Genomic DNA, 16,519 nt, shown 5'->3' with positions numbered 1-16,519 from the left:
ATATTTATATTGCATATATAACATCAGATTTACATATCCCAATCTTAAAGTAGGTTATTGCATAATATTAAATTAATCACTCATTGGAATTCCTCATTGTGCATATAATATAAACCTATAACTTTAAAATAGATTCCAGTCGCAACTGTTCATTCCCAGACGTTACATTCCTATATAATTTTGTGCCAAAACAATATCTCTCCTATAATTATTACTAAAACTAAATAGACTCAATTTACAAAGAACACACAACAACATATATAATAATCATAATAAACAAACGAGTTGTATTGCACGGACCGTTACTTTGACAGCTAAAATAAGTTTTATAACTCAAATAAGTTGTAATAAATTTAGAAACCGTGCATTTAAATCTATCACATACTTATTTAATTATGTGATCTTATTTTTGTTTCATTATAGCTTATTTAATATAATTTCTAATTAATCTTGCGCTTTGCAGTTAAAGATATGTGCTTTTAGTCTTATAAACGTACTACAATATCGTGAAATATGCATCCAATTTACATTCGTCACCTCGACTACAAAAAAAAAAAATACAATAAGAGAAGTAGTCTAACGGATAGGCGTCTGTCTTCAGCTTTGAATAAAAATGATGAAAAAGTACGATCGTTGTACGTCAAATGTACCGCGATGCCGATAGAGATTACCGCTCCATAGATGGTTTTCACATGTGCAATAAGCATATCAAAATCGGTATCTTTCTTGACATCTTCCAACGTGCTAAAGTATTATTTATACAGAACAAGCTGCGTGTATTCACATCCATAGTGAATAATTACAGGCATGGGTCGTTAATATCTGCCATAGCTCAAGTATCATAGCCTAAGTCTTCATTCCGATTCAGTGATCATAGTAGGATGTAAAATTGTGTAGATTACCAGATATTATTATTGAAAATTAGAATATTACAACATACGGAATCAGTCTATAAGATGTTGTTCCTACTTTTCAATGACTATAATGGGAATGAAGTCTCGACGCTTTTACCTATAGCTAAAACAGATTCCATTTGTTTCAACGAGGTTGTCACGAGTTAGAACCGTACCTAGTACAGCCATTCGTAGCACAAATCCAACATAAATTGACCCTAAGACCCGTTTGTTCATTAAAATCTACGTAGCTTATACACTTTTTTTTTAATAAATAGTAAGTTTTATCAACCTCTATGCAAGTAAACACTAAGCACTAGTGTAAACAAAATCATAATTGTAAGTAAATAAATACATTATAATTCTATAACAGGATACAGCTCATCTGAATCAACTGCTAAATTTTGATTAGTTCCAGATAATAAATCATACAGCAACTAAATTATTGCACCGTCCACCAGATAATATCTACGATTCTGGGAACCTCAGAGTGTTCTCAAACAGTTTAGAGCCCTTTATATAAAATAGATTCTAGATCAAGATCTTTATATATGGGTAAATTAGGAAGTTTTTTTTTTTTTTTGAAATGTTATTGTAAAGATAAGAATAATTTATTAATAGGAAATATTTTGAAAAACCATGATATCAATATCGTACGGCTCCACACTTGGCTAAACCTGTCACATGGCAGCCCGCATCGTATCAATAATCAACATAAAATAGTAATTGTTTAAGATGTCATATATGACTCAAGTCACTTATATTTTATGAATACACTATAAATAAACTAAAACTACATTAGTGCCATAATTACGTGCAGATACGCAAAATCACTGTATATTATAATAACTATGGAGTTAATTAAAATGGTCACAGGTAATACTAGTATTAATATATACCAGTATGTCCCGTAGATGTGGTTCTTCAAGTGTGGTTCAAATGTGCCACTCTCAAACAAAAGGTACCACATTATCGCTTAATCATAGGTAATTTGTATAAAAATACGAGCTAAGCTAGCTGATACTAGAGCAGTTTTATGCTTACTTATAGTGAATTACGCCTACAATGCAATGCTAAAGCATTGTCATCTGAAAGGCAAATCCCCAAAATGAGCCCAAAAGCTCACCTATACTTTTCAATCACTTAATTACAAGGAGACAGAAGCTATTCTAAGTAATGGTTTTGTAATGTACGTAAATAATAAAAATTTTGCGAATAACAAATGTCCTGTAAATTGCAAGTTATATTTAAGTACCAAAAGTCAGATCTCCGATAGTATATCTAGATCTAACTCACCTCGTTATAATGCCCAAAACTTTATTTCCGTTGTAGATTTTTTTTTTTTTTTTGCATTTCGCATCTCATATAAAATATTATCATTTCGTCACTACTTCATGACTATGTAAAAGTGTTTTATCTTTGTTCTTTAAATTTACTAGTAATACGAGGTTTTTAAAGGAAATCCCAAATACGAATACCGCAATTTAAAATTAACCTAATAAAAAGACAAAAAAAACAGCAAATTGAGTATCTAAATTTGACATAAAATTAAATTTACTTTAGGAGGTGTACCTCCAAATAATTCTGAAAATAGTTTGTTTCATATGCTAACTTACAGTGAAAAATGACCATACAGTATGCAGCATTCGAATTATAAGGGAAAGACTTAAAACTGCGACTCAGTCGATATTCTTAAATATTGTATTATTAGTCGATATTTCAATATCATAGAATTTAAGCTTGTTATGGACGCAAAATTAAAATTGTAGATTATCATACATAAAATAGTACGAAAACGTCCTGCGCTAAGCCAACATGCAGTCTCAGCGTTTACGACCAATGTTTTTTTTTTCTCTTCACCTCCCTTCAGCCAGCAACTTATACAACTGAACGCTGAATTCTTGTCCACCTCAAGGATCCATCCAAAATGAATAATGGTAGAAACACTATTATGTTGCACTATTGCCCATCGTATCCGCTTGCTTAAGGAAATATCTTGCCGGCTTGTGAGAAAGAAGAAAGACACAAAATAATCATATAACAAATCAGAGACATTATGTTCTGTGCAACGAACGTCTCGTCATGATATGATCAACATTAGTAAGTAACAACTTTCAGGGCTGGACACCACGAGTGCTCTTGCGCAAGCAGTGTTCCAACTTATTTCTAGAAAAATAACAATCTGGCTACCGCTTGTAACCAGCTACTTCAGTCTCCGTCCAGTTAAAACACGAATTTAAGGAAATTTATCGAACCTCTTCGTTAGTTAAATTTCTCTGAAGTAAGGTACTCTTGTGTGCCCATTTTAGGATAGAATAACAAATGTTGCAAAATAGAATTACCTACTAAATAAAATAATAACATATTCGTGGTGTATAATGTCAAAATGACCAAAAATCAAACAAGATGAATACCTAATTAAGCGAGAACATGTCACTTGGTTCAGATCAAGTTCTAAAATGATCATTTATATTATTAAAAGAAACATCATCAAGTTATCCATAAAGATGTTAAATTCTTCAAGAATTTCAAGACGATATGAACTCTGAAATTTCATTCTTGAATATAATACTGATTAGTCTGCTTACCGTTTACCATCACCTCACATGTATAAACCTTTAGGTGTCGTTCAACGTTAACGATAGAATGTCAGACTACCACTTACACAACCGGTGGTGCTGTGGCCTCAGTCCTGTGTTACGGTGAGATGACTGGCTACCGTTTGCGCATGCTTCGGTCTCATCCAGTATGATCTAAATGATCTGGCTAACGCTTGCACACACCAGGTGCTTTGGCCTCGTCCAGTATAAGCTAAATAATCTGGCTACCGCTTGCACACACCAGGTGCTTCGGCCTCGTCCAGTATAAGCTAAATAATCTGGCTACCGCTTGCACACACCAGGTGCTTCGGCGTCGTCCAGTATTATGATGAAATGACTGACTACCGTTTGCCACACAAGGGCTCCGGCCTCGTCCAGCATTATGATGAAATGTCTGGCTACCGTTTGCCACACAAGGGCTCCGGCCTCGTCCAGCATTATGATGAAATGTCTGGCTACCGTTTGCCACACAAGGGCTCCGGCCCCGTCCAGCATTGTGATGAAATGTCTGGCTACCGTTTGCCACACAAGGGCTCCGGCCCCGTCCAGCATTATGATGAAATGTCTGGCTACCGTTTGCCACACAAGGGCTCCGGCCTCGTCCAGCATTATGATGAAATGTCTGGCTACCGTTTGCCACACAAGGGCTCCGGCCCCGTCCAGCATTATGATGAAATGTCTGGCTACCGTTTGCCACACAAGGGCTCCGGCCTCGTCCAGCGTTATGATGAAATGACTGGCTACCGCTTGCCACAAAAGGGCTTCGGCCTCATCCAGTACAACTGTAGTGGTGTTATCTGAGATAAATTTCAACAATACAAAATACAAATACAAAATACAAAATCATTTATTCAGCAAATAGGCCACGGGGGCACTTTTACATGTCAACATTACAGAGTATTCATTAAAGTTAAACAAATGAAATTAATAGAAATATTAACTAAAAATATTAATCATAAGCAAAGTAGCTATACACTGATATAGAATTAGAGATGTATAAAGTCTCTAAATGTCATATTATTACTAACTATAATCAATACATAAAGAAAGTGCAAACAGATACAAAGATAAAAGAAATCTATAATACTTCAATAGTTGTAAAAGACTGAATTATAAGTAGACACAAACATAACAACTTCACAGTTTCACATAAACTTCAGCAGTTCAATATTCAAAACAATATAACAATATAAAAAAAGAACAATCAATTTCCTCAAATTAAAACACATTGTGAACTATATGACGGTGTCGATATTTATGACGTTTATCATGAAAGTCACTACTACTCTCACTACTACTAGATAAATGCTTTCGAGAATTACTTCTCCTTCGACTATAGCGCTCAGACGAACTTGAACGATCTCTACTTGTTTTCACGTATTATTATGGCCCACCCTGTATACGTGCGATAAAAAGAATTGTATTCAGTATAACCATTTGCACTGTGTAGGTCACCATGTATGAACGCATTATGGCCCACCCTGTATACGTGCGATAAAAAAATATTCGTATCAGGTATAAACATGGCACTAAGTGGGTCACCACGTGCAAACGCATCATGGCCCATCCTGTATATACATGATTAAAGAAAAACCTTATTTATTATAGTCATGGGAACTATATGGGTCACCATTTATAAATGAATTATGGCCCACCCTGTTTGTGTGATCAAAAAAACCTTATTTATTATAGTCATGGGAACTATATGGGTCACCATGTATAAACGCATTATGACCCACCCCGTATATGTGTGATTAACAATTTGTATCAGATTGTTTGGTTGTACTAAGATTTTATTTGACGGGTATAGATTTATTTTAAACTACTTGATGTTAAATCAATTCAACCCTTAGGTACTGCATGCAATAGTTCGTTTATCATTATACATTTATATATATATTTTTTTTAATGCAGTTTTGAGAATTTAATAATGTGTAATACCAACAATATGGGTCGACCCGTGGACCGTAGGAATGTGGACATCCAATTTAATAAAGATGGACGAAAACATTATGTATAAGTGAAATTGTTCTGTCTTTGTTTTATTAGAATCTTAATGTCAGAATGTAAAATATATTATTTTTTTTGTTATTGTTTTGAGTTGAGGATGATAAAACCCAATAAGCACTAGTTATTGAATGTAGTTAGTAGAATAAAATAAGTACTTGATCAGTTTAATCCACTAAAATATTCTGATGAATAATTCGTAAGTATAACTAGTCACTTTTATTTTAGTTCTATATAAACGTTAAATGTAAAAATTCCTATATATAGAAATAAGTAAATAAATAAAAACTAAAACTAAAAGTCCCTGCGGTAAGGTGTCGCAGGCGCTGGCTACATTACCTCGCTGGACTGTCAAACTGATCCGTATATATTACATGATAATGTCATAAGCTTTTGGCAGAATCACTTAATTGAAACTGTGTGAAGCCACCATTAACAAAACCAAATCAATAACCAACGAGTAAGCCACTTTCCCGCTATGCTACTGTTTGTAATGGATCGTCTTGCTGTATTCCTTCATCTCAAATACTATTTAGGATTTGAAAAATTGTACACTAGCATCTTGACTTCTTGAGGTAGCAATTGCAAGCAAAATTTCATTAGCCCAAATTGGCCCGGTGAATAACCGGATTTCATAAGAACTTATTTATCATTATTGTATTTTTATTATGAAATCATAACAATTTAACCGAAATATATGCTAAAACCCTATAAATATGAGCTCTATATGCAGCTCTAAAGTTTTTGTAATGACAGTTAAGTAGATATTGTACGCTTGGCACATTGTGCAGGCTACTATGCAGATACAGTTTTTATTATCTATTACAACTCAGAGGACTTCATATTGTGATTTATTTACTCAATATAATTTCATTTGAATTATTTAGAGCATTTTACATTCCTGTTGTGTTTTATTCATTGACAAATTGTATGGCTGTAATTACAATCATCCAACATTCATCAATGATATTATTAACCATTTTAAAGTAAATCAGTGAGTAAGAATATTACAATTATGGTTTAATAACAAATAAGCTTTGGTACGTAACACTGACTACAAGGCCGTAACTGAAAAGTAGGCTACTACCGAACAACAATATGAAAGGAAGAACTCTTTGACAAAGCCGGTTATTACCAAGTGTGCTAATGAAAATAAAGTTAAATATAAATCATTGCTAATAGTGACATGATTATTGTTGTATTCACCATGTTTCTCAACATAATGAATAGGTAGAGCACGCTCAGTTCGCTACACATATTATCGATATTCGTGGGTGACTTTTCTATGTAATTTAGTTACTATGCTACGAGAATATCTTAACCCGTAAACAATAACACAAGTTACTTGATCCACCTTATGTTGAATCGAGGCTCGAGTTTGTCCGAGCTAGTAGTAGAACATAACTATTTTCTTGCAAATAACCTCAAATATTGCGACATTTTCTGTTTGCTTTCAGGGCACAAAACATGTTATTTATGTTAATTGTTCAGTATATCAGTAACCCCCGATAACTACGATCGATAATTAAGTACGAAATCGTATGAGTGGCAAGCCGGCTCAGATTGAAAAGAAAAACAATTCTTACATACCAAGTTGTCCTTGATCCTTTACTTACAAAACACAATTCTGTGGGTTTGAGAACTTGTCACTTCTGAATTTTTACCAACATAGTAATTAAGATTCCGAAAGGGGTCCTTCGTGCTATTTATTATTATTTTACGAATCGTCACAGAAAACAAAGTTCACTTCTTTATGCCGAGAAAACTAACTGACAGCCCGCGCTCGCGCCGCCGGGGTTGCCAACATACAAAAAATATATCAATCTTTGGGTAAAATTATGAGATTTTTAACATTGTCTTAAAAATATTATATAAATAATTTGTGAAGTTATGAGATTCTTAACAATATGATGTCGTGTCGCGATTCGCCCAGTAGAAAACGTTTGACCGGCATCGTATGAGATGTTCATATAAGTTGATAGGTACTGTTGCTTTACAAGTTTACTTTACACCAAAGACATATGTAACTCCGTTTAGACAGCTAAAGTCTAAGAAAAAAACGTACCTCAAAACCATACAGAAAAGGGTACGGTGACCTAGATGGCGATACACCTTTGGGGGACGCTCGTCTAGATGGCGCTAATATTAATATTTAGAATAGAATAGAATCAGTTTTATTCGTAAACACACAGACACAAATTTATGAATGACATAGAAGAATAAAGTGTCACGAAATGGCACTTTGACAATGACTTTGATGGCAATTTGACATTTTAACTTTAACACATATCAAGCTAAGCATATGGACCAAATTGTCAAAACTGAGGTTCAAAAGTTTGAAGCCTGTGTCGAGAGATGGCAGTCTATGCACTGTGACTACACATTTTACTTTGACAGTAACTCTCTATAATACTCGATCCTCTTTGCTTTACACCAATCGATTCATACCTCGCAGAAGATATCGATATTTTACTCGCGATTGTAACTATGCAGTAACGTGTTATTTCTACACGTGGCTCACAAGGCCGACTGCTGTACTTGAAGTTAAGAAATCGCATTTGATTGTTTGTTCTCTATATAAATGGTAGGGGTCGATTGACATGTACACGTTCAACAGGTATTTTTTGTGATTGTGGTTGTAAAAAAATACTAAATCACCAAATTTCGTTCGATTTTACCTAGACTTTATCCCTTTCATATTGTCTCAAATACTCTCCAACGTCTGCGCACACACCGCCCCCGCACAGCGATAAATTCTCGCACGGGGAGTCGGGCGATTTTTAACCCCCCGTTGTCTGTCCGTCCGACCGTCCGTCCGTCCGTCCGTCCATACGTCCGTCTGTCTGTCTGTGGCATCGCATCGGAGCATTCGAACTGATGAACCGATTTAGATTTCGTTTTTTTTGTTTGAAAGCTAAATTACTCGGACACTCCCGTGTTCCTGTTCTTAGCCATGTCTGATGAAAATTGGTCCACTATGTTTTTTTTTTTTTTTTTTAATTTAATTCACTCGTATTATTGTGGTTGTTGACAAACGATATTGACGTTGTCATTATGACATTCGTTCATTATTTAAATTTGAAAATATCTTTTAAGTAGTATTGCAACTGATCTACTGGGCGCTCAAATGACTTGCGTGCGCACCCGTGCGTAAATCTGCGCGTGCGATCCGACGAGATCGCTATCTCTATATAATTATAATAAGATAATACCCACGTAGTATTACACATTCATTTCATCATGACAGTGTCACATCTCGGACACTGGCGATCAAATATATGAAAGAGGCGCGTTCCTAGCACACATTCTAAGCTCGTGTAGGTGAACGCGTACCATGCTTGTGTGAGTGAGATATGACAGGTTGACTGTTCGCGTTTTTGACAGACGGTAACTGTGAGGTAACCGAGAGGGGGCGGGCGGCGCTTTCAGCGGGGAGCGGGAGTGGCCATACTGTATGATAGTACTCTTTATTATACTGTGACAGTGTCAAGGTCGCCAGCAAGACGGTGAGAATTTGCTTGTTTCTGCTGTTCTATTTATAAGTATGGTACATCAGGCCATTTTAAACTGGGGGACAATTGCAACTGATCCATTTTTCCCATGTTTTTCAATTTTTAGCGTTCCGTATGAATGAATGAATGAATGAATGAATGAATGAAATATTTATTTGTATCAAACAAGCGTATATACAGGTCTTACATAATAGTGGTTTTTCACGAACGATTCTTGTTTTGCCACGACGGGCGTACAAATATTGTTCTTATAACTAACTTATTTAGGTACTATGTACAAGATACAAACTAAATTCATGCATTACATGCAATTATATATATACAAATAGTCAACTAGGAACCCTTATAGTTTCGCCATGTCTGTCTGCCCGTCCGTCCGTCCGTCCGCGGATAATCTCAGTGACTGTTAGCACTAGAAAGCTGAAATTTGGTACCAATATGTATATCAATCACGCCGACAAAGTGCAAAAATAAAAAAAAATGTTTTATTAGGGTAACCCCCCTACACGTAAAGTGGGGAGTGACTTTTTTTTTTCATTGCAATCCTAACGTGTGATATATTTTTGGATAGGTATTTAAAAATGAATAAGGGTTTACTAACATCGTTTTTTAATAATATTCTTATTTTCGGAAATAATCGCTACTAAAGGAAAAAAAAGTGTGTCCCCCCCCTCTAACTTTTGAACCATATGTTTAAAAAATATGAAAAAAATCGCAAAAGTAGAACTTTATAAAGACTTTCTAGGAAAATTATTTTGAACTTGATAGGTTCAGTAGTTTTTGAGAAAAATACGGAAAACTACGGAACCCTACACTGAGCGTGGCCCGACACGCTCTTGGCCGGTTTTCCATTATTAAATATGTAGAGTGTCCACTAGTAACATAATTATGGCACGCGTGTTTAGTGGATACATTTGGAACTCAACTTAACAGTGTAATAATGGAAAAATGGATCAGTTACTATTGGCCCCCAGTCGGAATTTGCCCCGCTGTACCTTAATGTAAATATAATAATATATACGAGTTGAGACCATCTACCGCAACAGTACCGCAAGCATTAAATTCCATGTTCCCTAAATTCCGCATCCAAAAAATCGTAATTGTCAATTGGGCCATTTTTTTCATAGTTCACTCCACTTTTTTTTGGATTTGGAAATTTTTATGTGCTTTCAATCGTAATAGGAGAAAAAAAGTTTCCCAAGGTATTTTTCCCTTTCCGTTACACTTATTTCATACATTTTGCGGAATACAAATTTTGAAAAATGTATGGAAATCTTGGGACATTTTTTTTCTCCTATCAGGGTCGAAAGACCTCGCGATTCTGAGTATGAATCGAGTAAAAAATACCTAAGTTACAGAAAAAGTGGGGTGGACAAGTTTAAAAAAAATGACCCAATTATGCTTTTAGGATCAATTATACCAACGAATTAAGATTTGAAACTTATCGCACAAATCTATTGATTTATCTGGTAAATAGAGAAGTAAAGATGTAATTAACTATTCATCAACCGATGTGACCAGGGGCCCGTTTCTCGAAAGGTACAAGCCTTGTATTACAAGTGCGCGAACTGTCAAATCGTATGGGTTGTCATGGAAACACACTTGTAATACAAGGCTTGTACCTTTCGAGAAACGGGCCCCAGGCCTAATTGAATAATGTATTTTGAGCGTTTTCCTTAGTACCCAAGTAGGGAAAATTTACACAATAAGGAGGTTTTCTTTCCTATTTTATGTCCACTTAGGGTAAGTAAAGGCTATCAATTATTGATGTTGCCATGTAAATGTCTGTATCCTTTCCGAGGAGTACGCAACCAGGATAAATATGCTAAGGCTAAGTTTACGCAATCTTTCTTGATTTACATGACGACCGGTCTGACTCAGTTGGTAGTGATCCTGCCTGCTAAGCCGCGGTCCTGGGTTCGAATCCCGGTAAGGGCATTTATTTGTGTGATGAACACAGATATTTGTTCCTGAGTCATGGATGTTTTCTATGTATATATGTATGTATTTATTTATTTAAGTATGTATATCGTCACTTGGCACCCGTAGTACAAGCTTTGCTTAGTTTGGGGCCAGGTTGATCTGTGTAAGGTGTCCCCAATATTTATTTAATTATAATGTGCTAGTGGATATAAATGACGCCCGTAACAATGGCACTAAAACTTAGCAGCTTCATGTGTTCTGTCTACCCCTCTTGGGAACACAGATCTGAGTATATTTATGTATGTATGTATAATTTATATATTAAATATAAACAGTGAACTGTGACGAGAAATTATCTAAAAAGGTCAATTCCTTACTCATTCCAACTCCATAAATACCTCTGGGTTCAATTGGCGTAAAGGACATTTTGGCGAAAATGAGTTATATATACAGTTTTGTTCAGAATTTCAAGCGCTATCGATCTGTGTAGTTAAAATTTCGATATCTCTTAAAAAGTTGCCTTTACGACCAAGATTTTCTACTATGGACTTGCAAAAATAGTTTTTCTGAAGGGGCGTAAATATCAAGTCATTAATTATAAATTATTATTTGTGTCGCAAAGGAAATCTACAAATAAAAATATAGTCGTAAGTCACCTTGATATATATTGTTGCCCTTTAAGCCCTTACTTTTTAAGGATCACTTTCTATAGTAATGTGGTAAAGTTGGGCGTAAAGGACAAGTTTTTTTGTTCTTCGTCCTTTACGACCAGCAATAAAAATATTTTATCCGCAACTGTAATCGATATCATTGGGTTCAATTGTCGTAAAGGACATATAATGCAGGTTTCCAAGAGAAAGATAAACCCACCTTTTTGTTTTTTTGACCTATATTTGTGACGTGTATAAGAAAAATATGCAGATTACGATTATCTTTAACCTAGTGTAACAACCGTAGTGATAAACTAAACGATTTAGAAGATAGATGGTTGTAAAGGACACGTCAAAAGCTATTAACGTCCTTTACACCCATGATTTGATAGGGTCGTAAATGACGGTCTTAGATGATTTTTATACAAAACCGGGGCGTAATTGTAACCGAAATGATACAAATGTTGTGCTAAGTTTACAATTAAAAACTGGAAAAATGTGTCAAAACGTACTTAATATGGCATAGAATAGACATTAGTTTAATGCAGTGTATTATTTATCTAAGCTATCTTAGAAACAAAAAAGAACAAGACTATTTTATATCCAGTTTTGTAATAAAGAAACAATATTTGCTTAAAAACGATCTACTAATACTTTGGCAACAAGCTCAAAGTTATTTTTTTAGTATTCGCCGCTGTTGAATAGTCAGTAGGTTACGCATTCAGCCTTTAATTCTAGCAGGGAAACGCTTTCGTAGTATTATTATACTGCGACGAGATGTAGGTAATTAAAAAAAAACACTATGGTAATCAGGGTACGTACCCACAACGTATGCACAAACGCTTACGATAATATCTATTTCGCTATATATCTTTATCGCTCTTGCGTATTGCACCAGACTGCATTTTTGTCGGCGTCTGGCGTCGACGATTGCCATTCAGCTACGCCGCCAGTAAACTTTAACAGTAGACTATACTAACATTTAGTGCGACAATAACAGGTGCGTTTCTCTAGCGAATGAGCGTTAGCGTTTGGTGACTTGGCTATGTACCCACAGGTACTTGAAGCATTGACTATTATAGTATTTCTAGGATTGAACTCATAATTAAGATTATTCTTATTTAACAGGTTAAAGACTAAATAACAATCTTCTGTTTTAAAACTATCAAAAATATGAATCAACATAGTAGGTAGTCTTGACTACAGTTACTATTATTTATTAGTTGGTCACAGTTTGTATACGCGTCCTAACTTGCGTTTATAAATTGGTACTTAACTCTTAGTTATTCTTAGAACTTCTTTCTACTTTAGACTTAAAATTACTGTCGTATTAATATAGTCTACTGTTCACAGTTGCTGATTAAAGTTTACGTGATTACCATTAGTGTTTTTATATTTACTTAAACTACGAAAGCGTTTCCCTGCTAGAATTAAATACTGAATGCGTAACTTATTGAGAGTTGAGACAGCGGCGAGTACTAAAATAATACTTTCCAGAATACTAAATAGTTTTGAAGCAAATGTTGTTTCTTTATTGCAAAACTGGGTATAAAATAGTCTTGTTCTTTGTCTTCATGCTAAATATTTAGACAAATATTACACTGTAACACTATTGTGGCTATTCTATGGCATATTAACTACGTTTTGATACATTTTTCAAGTTTTTCAATTGTAAACTAAGCTAAAAACAGTTGCCATTTGTACCATTCCGGTTACATTTACGCCCCGAATTTGTATAAAAATCATCTAAGAGCGTCATTTACGACCCTATCAACTCTAATTGTTCAAAAAAATCGTGGGTGTAAAGGACGTTCATAGCATTTTGACATGTCCTTTACAACCATCTAACTTCTAAACCGTTTAGTTTATAACTACAGGTGCTACACTAGGTTAAGGATACTAAAAATCTACATATTTTTCTATATACGTCACAAATATAGGTCAAAAAACAAAAAAGATATAAACATTTTTCTAAAAAAAAAGTTGTTTTTTGCTTCTCCTGAAAACCTGCATTTTGTCCTTTACGCCAATTGAACCCAAAGGTATCGAATTATGTGACGTTTTCGGTCATAAGGAACCAATTTTGTCGGTTGTCCATAAGATCGATTTCATATTGAAGCTATTATGAAAACAGCGCTTTTTTGACAACTGATAATAAGTACCCTTTTGATTGAAATTGTCACATATTCTTGTCTAAGCCCCACAAAGAGATCGGTTATGTGTTTGATACGTGTAGTTCCCCACGTACAAGTAACACTCTAATAATACATCTACACAATTGTGTTGTGTTCCTTTAGATAAAACCCTCTATAGATCAAAAGTATTGTATAGTTTGGAAATTTGCGTAGTTTGGTATTGTGTTGTGTTGTCCGCACGTTGTCCGTCTTATTTCATTACGTCATAATCAAAATGTTACATTAGGGTACTTAATTTCGAAAGTCGCATAAAAATCACCATTATTTCCATCATATTGGGAGAAAATATTCATTTTATTATTTTCAATTTATAATGTAATTTTCGATGATCATGATGAGAAGATAAAACATAACTTTGGCATGTAACAAATTTATAGTGTAATTTTTATCATGAAATAAAGAAATCTAATCTAATCTATCAAGATTCCCCTTTCGAAATTACCCGATCATTTCTGTCATTCAGAATTACCCTAATGCACCTTACATCATGATATTTTGATAATTTATAATCCATAGAGTGGCACATTGCACAAACTGTCCTCACACAAAATAACCTAACCACAAAATTAAAATTTTGAAAAAAAAAAAACCCCGACCGCGACATAGAAGACCGACTTTCATGAAAAATGGCTAAGAACACTCCCGACTAACTCAGCTTTGAAACAAAAATAAATAAATCGAAATCGGTTCACCCGTTCGGGAGCTACGGTGCCACAGACAGACACACACACAGACAGACAAACAGACAGACAGACCGACAGACAGACCGACAGACAGACAGACAGACAGACAGACGGACAGACAGACACGTCAAACTTATAACACCCCGTCGGGGGTTAAAAAGCAGGTGTACCAATCTATCAATAAAAACCTTTTAACATTTATACACCATAATCTAATCTCTTACGAATGAAACAGACCTAACGTTGAAATAAAATTTTAATCTCTATTGAATTGGGTGAGTTTCGTTCTAAAGGTGAGCATTATTTATAACGGCAAAAACTATAAATATTTACCTTCAATTCAAGTTGTCATCACCACGTTTTGCAGCAATTACCGTGGTAATGATAGCGATATCATTATGTTTTTATAAATCATCAACTTTAATAGTGGCTCTGTGAGCTGGAGACCTGCGCGACGCGGTACTTAGGTACGCTTAGAAAACGCAAAAGTGAACGCTTCAACTCATTGTCATAGCCAAGCCACGATGGTCTGCGACATACTCGCTTTTGGTGCTTAAGCTTTTGGAAATTTATGAATTTAGAAATAGAAAGGAAGCATGAACTTACCTCAGTTACGGTGGTAGATATTAATTAGCCGAGGTATACAGCTACTGATGGCAATTGAGTAAGCTTTCACTGATGGCGTTGTTCATTCGCAAGGGGCAGGAGCATGAACTTACCTCAATCACAATAGTATTAGCCGAGGCATACAGCTACTAGTCACAGTTCATTACATCTTCGCTAAAATCGCTGTTAGCCTCGCAAGAGAGGGTGGGGTGAAGCGGGACCCGACAGGAATGAACTTACCTCAGTAACAATTGTGTTAGCCGAAGCATACAGCCACTGGTCGCAGTTGACTACATCTTCACTAAAGGCACTGTTAGCTTCGCAGGGGAGGGTGGGGTCAAGTGGGACCCGGCGGGAACATCGGTGCGCCCGACCGTGCTCGGGCAGGGCCGCCGACGTCCACGCCGCGCTGAAGTCAGTGCTGTTCGTCGCTTCGCATTCGGGGACCACGCATCTGGAAAAGAAACACTTTACTGTAGGTACACGTCAATAAAAGACAAAACGGAGGAGAGTTACAACAGAAACAAATGTAAACACGCGGTCTTATCGCTAAAGATAATCTTTTCCAGATAACCTACAACACTACATCAAGACAACGGTATTGTTATTAATATAACCGATGAATTTCACCACCCCTTTTCTTTTCGTGGGTAGAGGTCGACTGTGGAGAGTGAAGATACCTCCACTTACATACCTCCTAGTCCTCCACATCGATTTCGATGACGGCGACCTCGGCAATCACGAGATTTTCCTTTCATGAGTTCTTATGTGGCTGGCCACTCTGGCCAGGCCAAACTTGCTCTTAAACACTCTTTTACATTCATGATAGTAGAGTTTACCATCCGTATTGTACGTGTACACGTAGGAGGGCTTAGGCCTTTCCTTGCGCAGTTGACGTCTCGCGTCTAATGTCGCTAGGCGGTCCTCCTCAAACGACTTGATAGACTTGAAGACAGCAGATCACCAAGATGACCGTTTTGCCGCGAGCTCTTTCCAACGTGCAGGATCGATGGCACAAGCGTTTAAAAGCGTGCGGAGACAGAGAGCGTTCTGGAGTTCTCCCTTCCACGTTCAGAGTTCTGCGTTCTTTAGAATGTACCGAGTCTTTAGCAACAACGCATACAGCAGGCAGTCTGACCGCAGCGGTCAAAGCGGAATGCCGCGTTCTAGCTTTCTTTTCCCACCGAGACAGAGAACGCCGGAACGCGGGGATGTCTGAGGTTGCAAACATAGAAAAAATAATGAATTGGTTAGGGAAAGGAGGGATTTCTGAGGTCGAATCTAAGGATAGTACACGACGAAATGCTGTTATGTTTATTTTGTCCTTAATAAATAATTACATACCCTAAAAGTACAGCCAGCCTTTATCAAGTAGCCTTAGTCAAGGAAGAGTATACGCGTTTCACACGCTTTTTTATTAAGGAGGCCTGATTTTGCTCAATTAATGAAA

At 36.0% G+C, this 16,519-nt stretch overlaps 1 protein-coding gene across 2 annotated transcripts in view; it reads right to left on the bottom strand.

Moving 5' to 3' along the window:
• Window positions 1-16,519, bottom strand: part of LOC125229454 (organic cation transporter protein-like) — a 55,480-nt gene that overhangs the window by 8,561 nt on the left and 30,400 nt on the right. For both annotated transcript variants that reach the window (XM_048134297.1, XM_048134298.1), the window contains exon 2: window positions 15,310-15,523. In XM_048134297.1, coding sequence (XP_047990254.1) covers window positions 15,310-15,523 — 214 coding nt within the window. The remainder of the gene's footprint in view (window positions 1-15,309; window positions 15,524-16,519) is intronic.

The sequence above is a fragment of the Leguminivora glycinivorella genome, chromosome 9, assembly GCF_023078275.1.
Source record: "Leguminivora glycinivorella isolate SPB_JAAS2020 chromosome 9, LegGlyc_1.1, whole genome shotgun sequence".
In the NCBI taxonomy this organism is placed as follows: Eukaryota; Metazoa; Arthropoda; class Insecta; order Lepidoptera; family Tortricidae; genus Leguminivora; species Leguminivora glycinivorella.
This window is presented reverse-complemented; position numbering and strand designations above follow the sequence as displayed.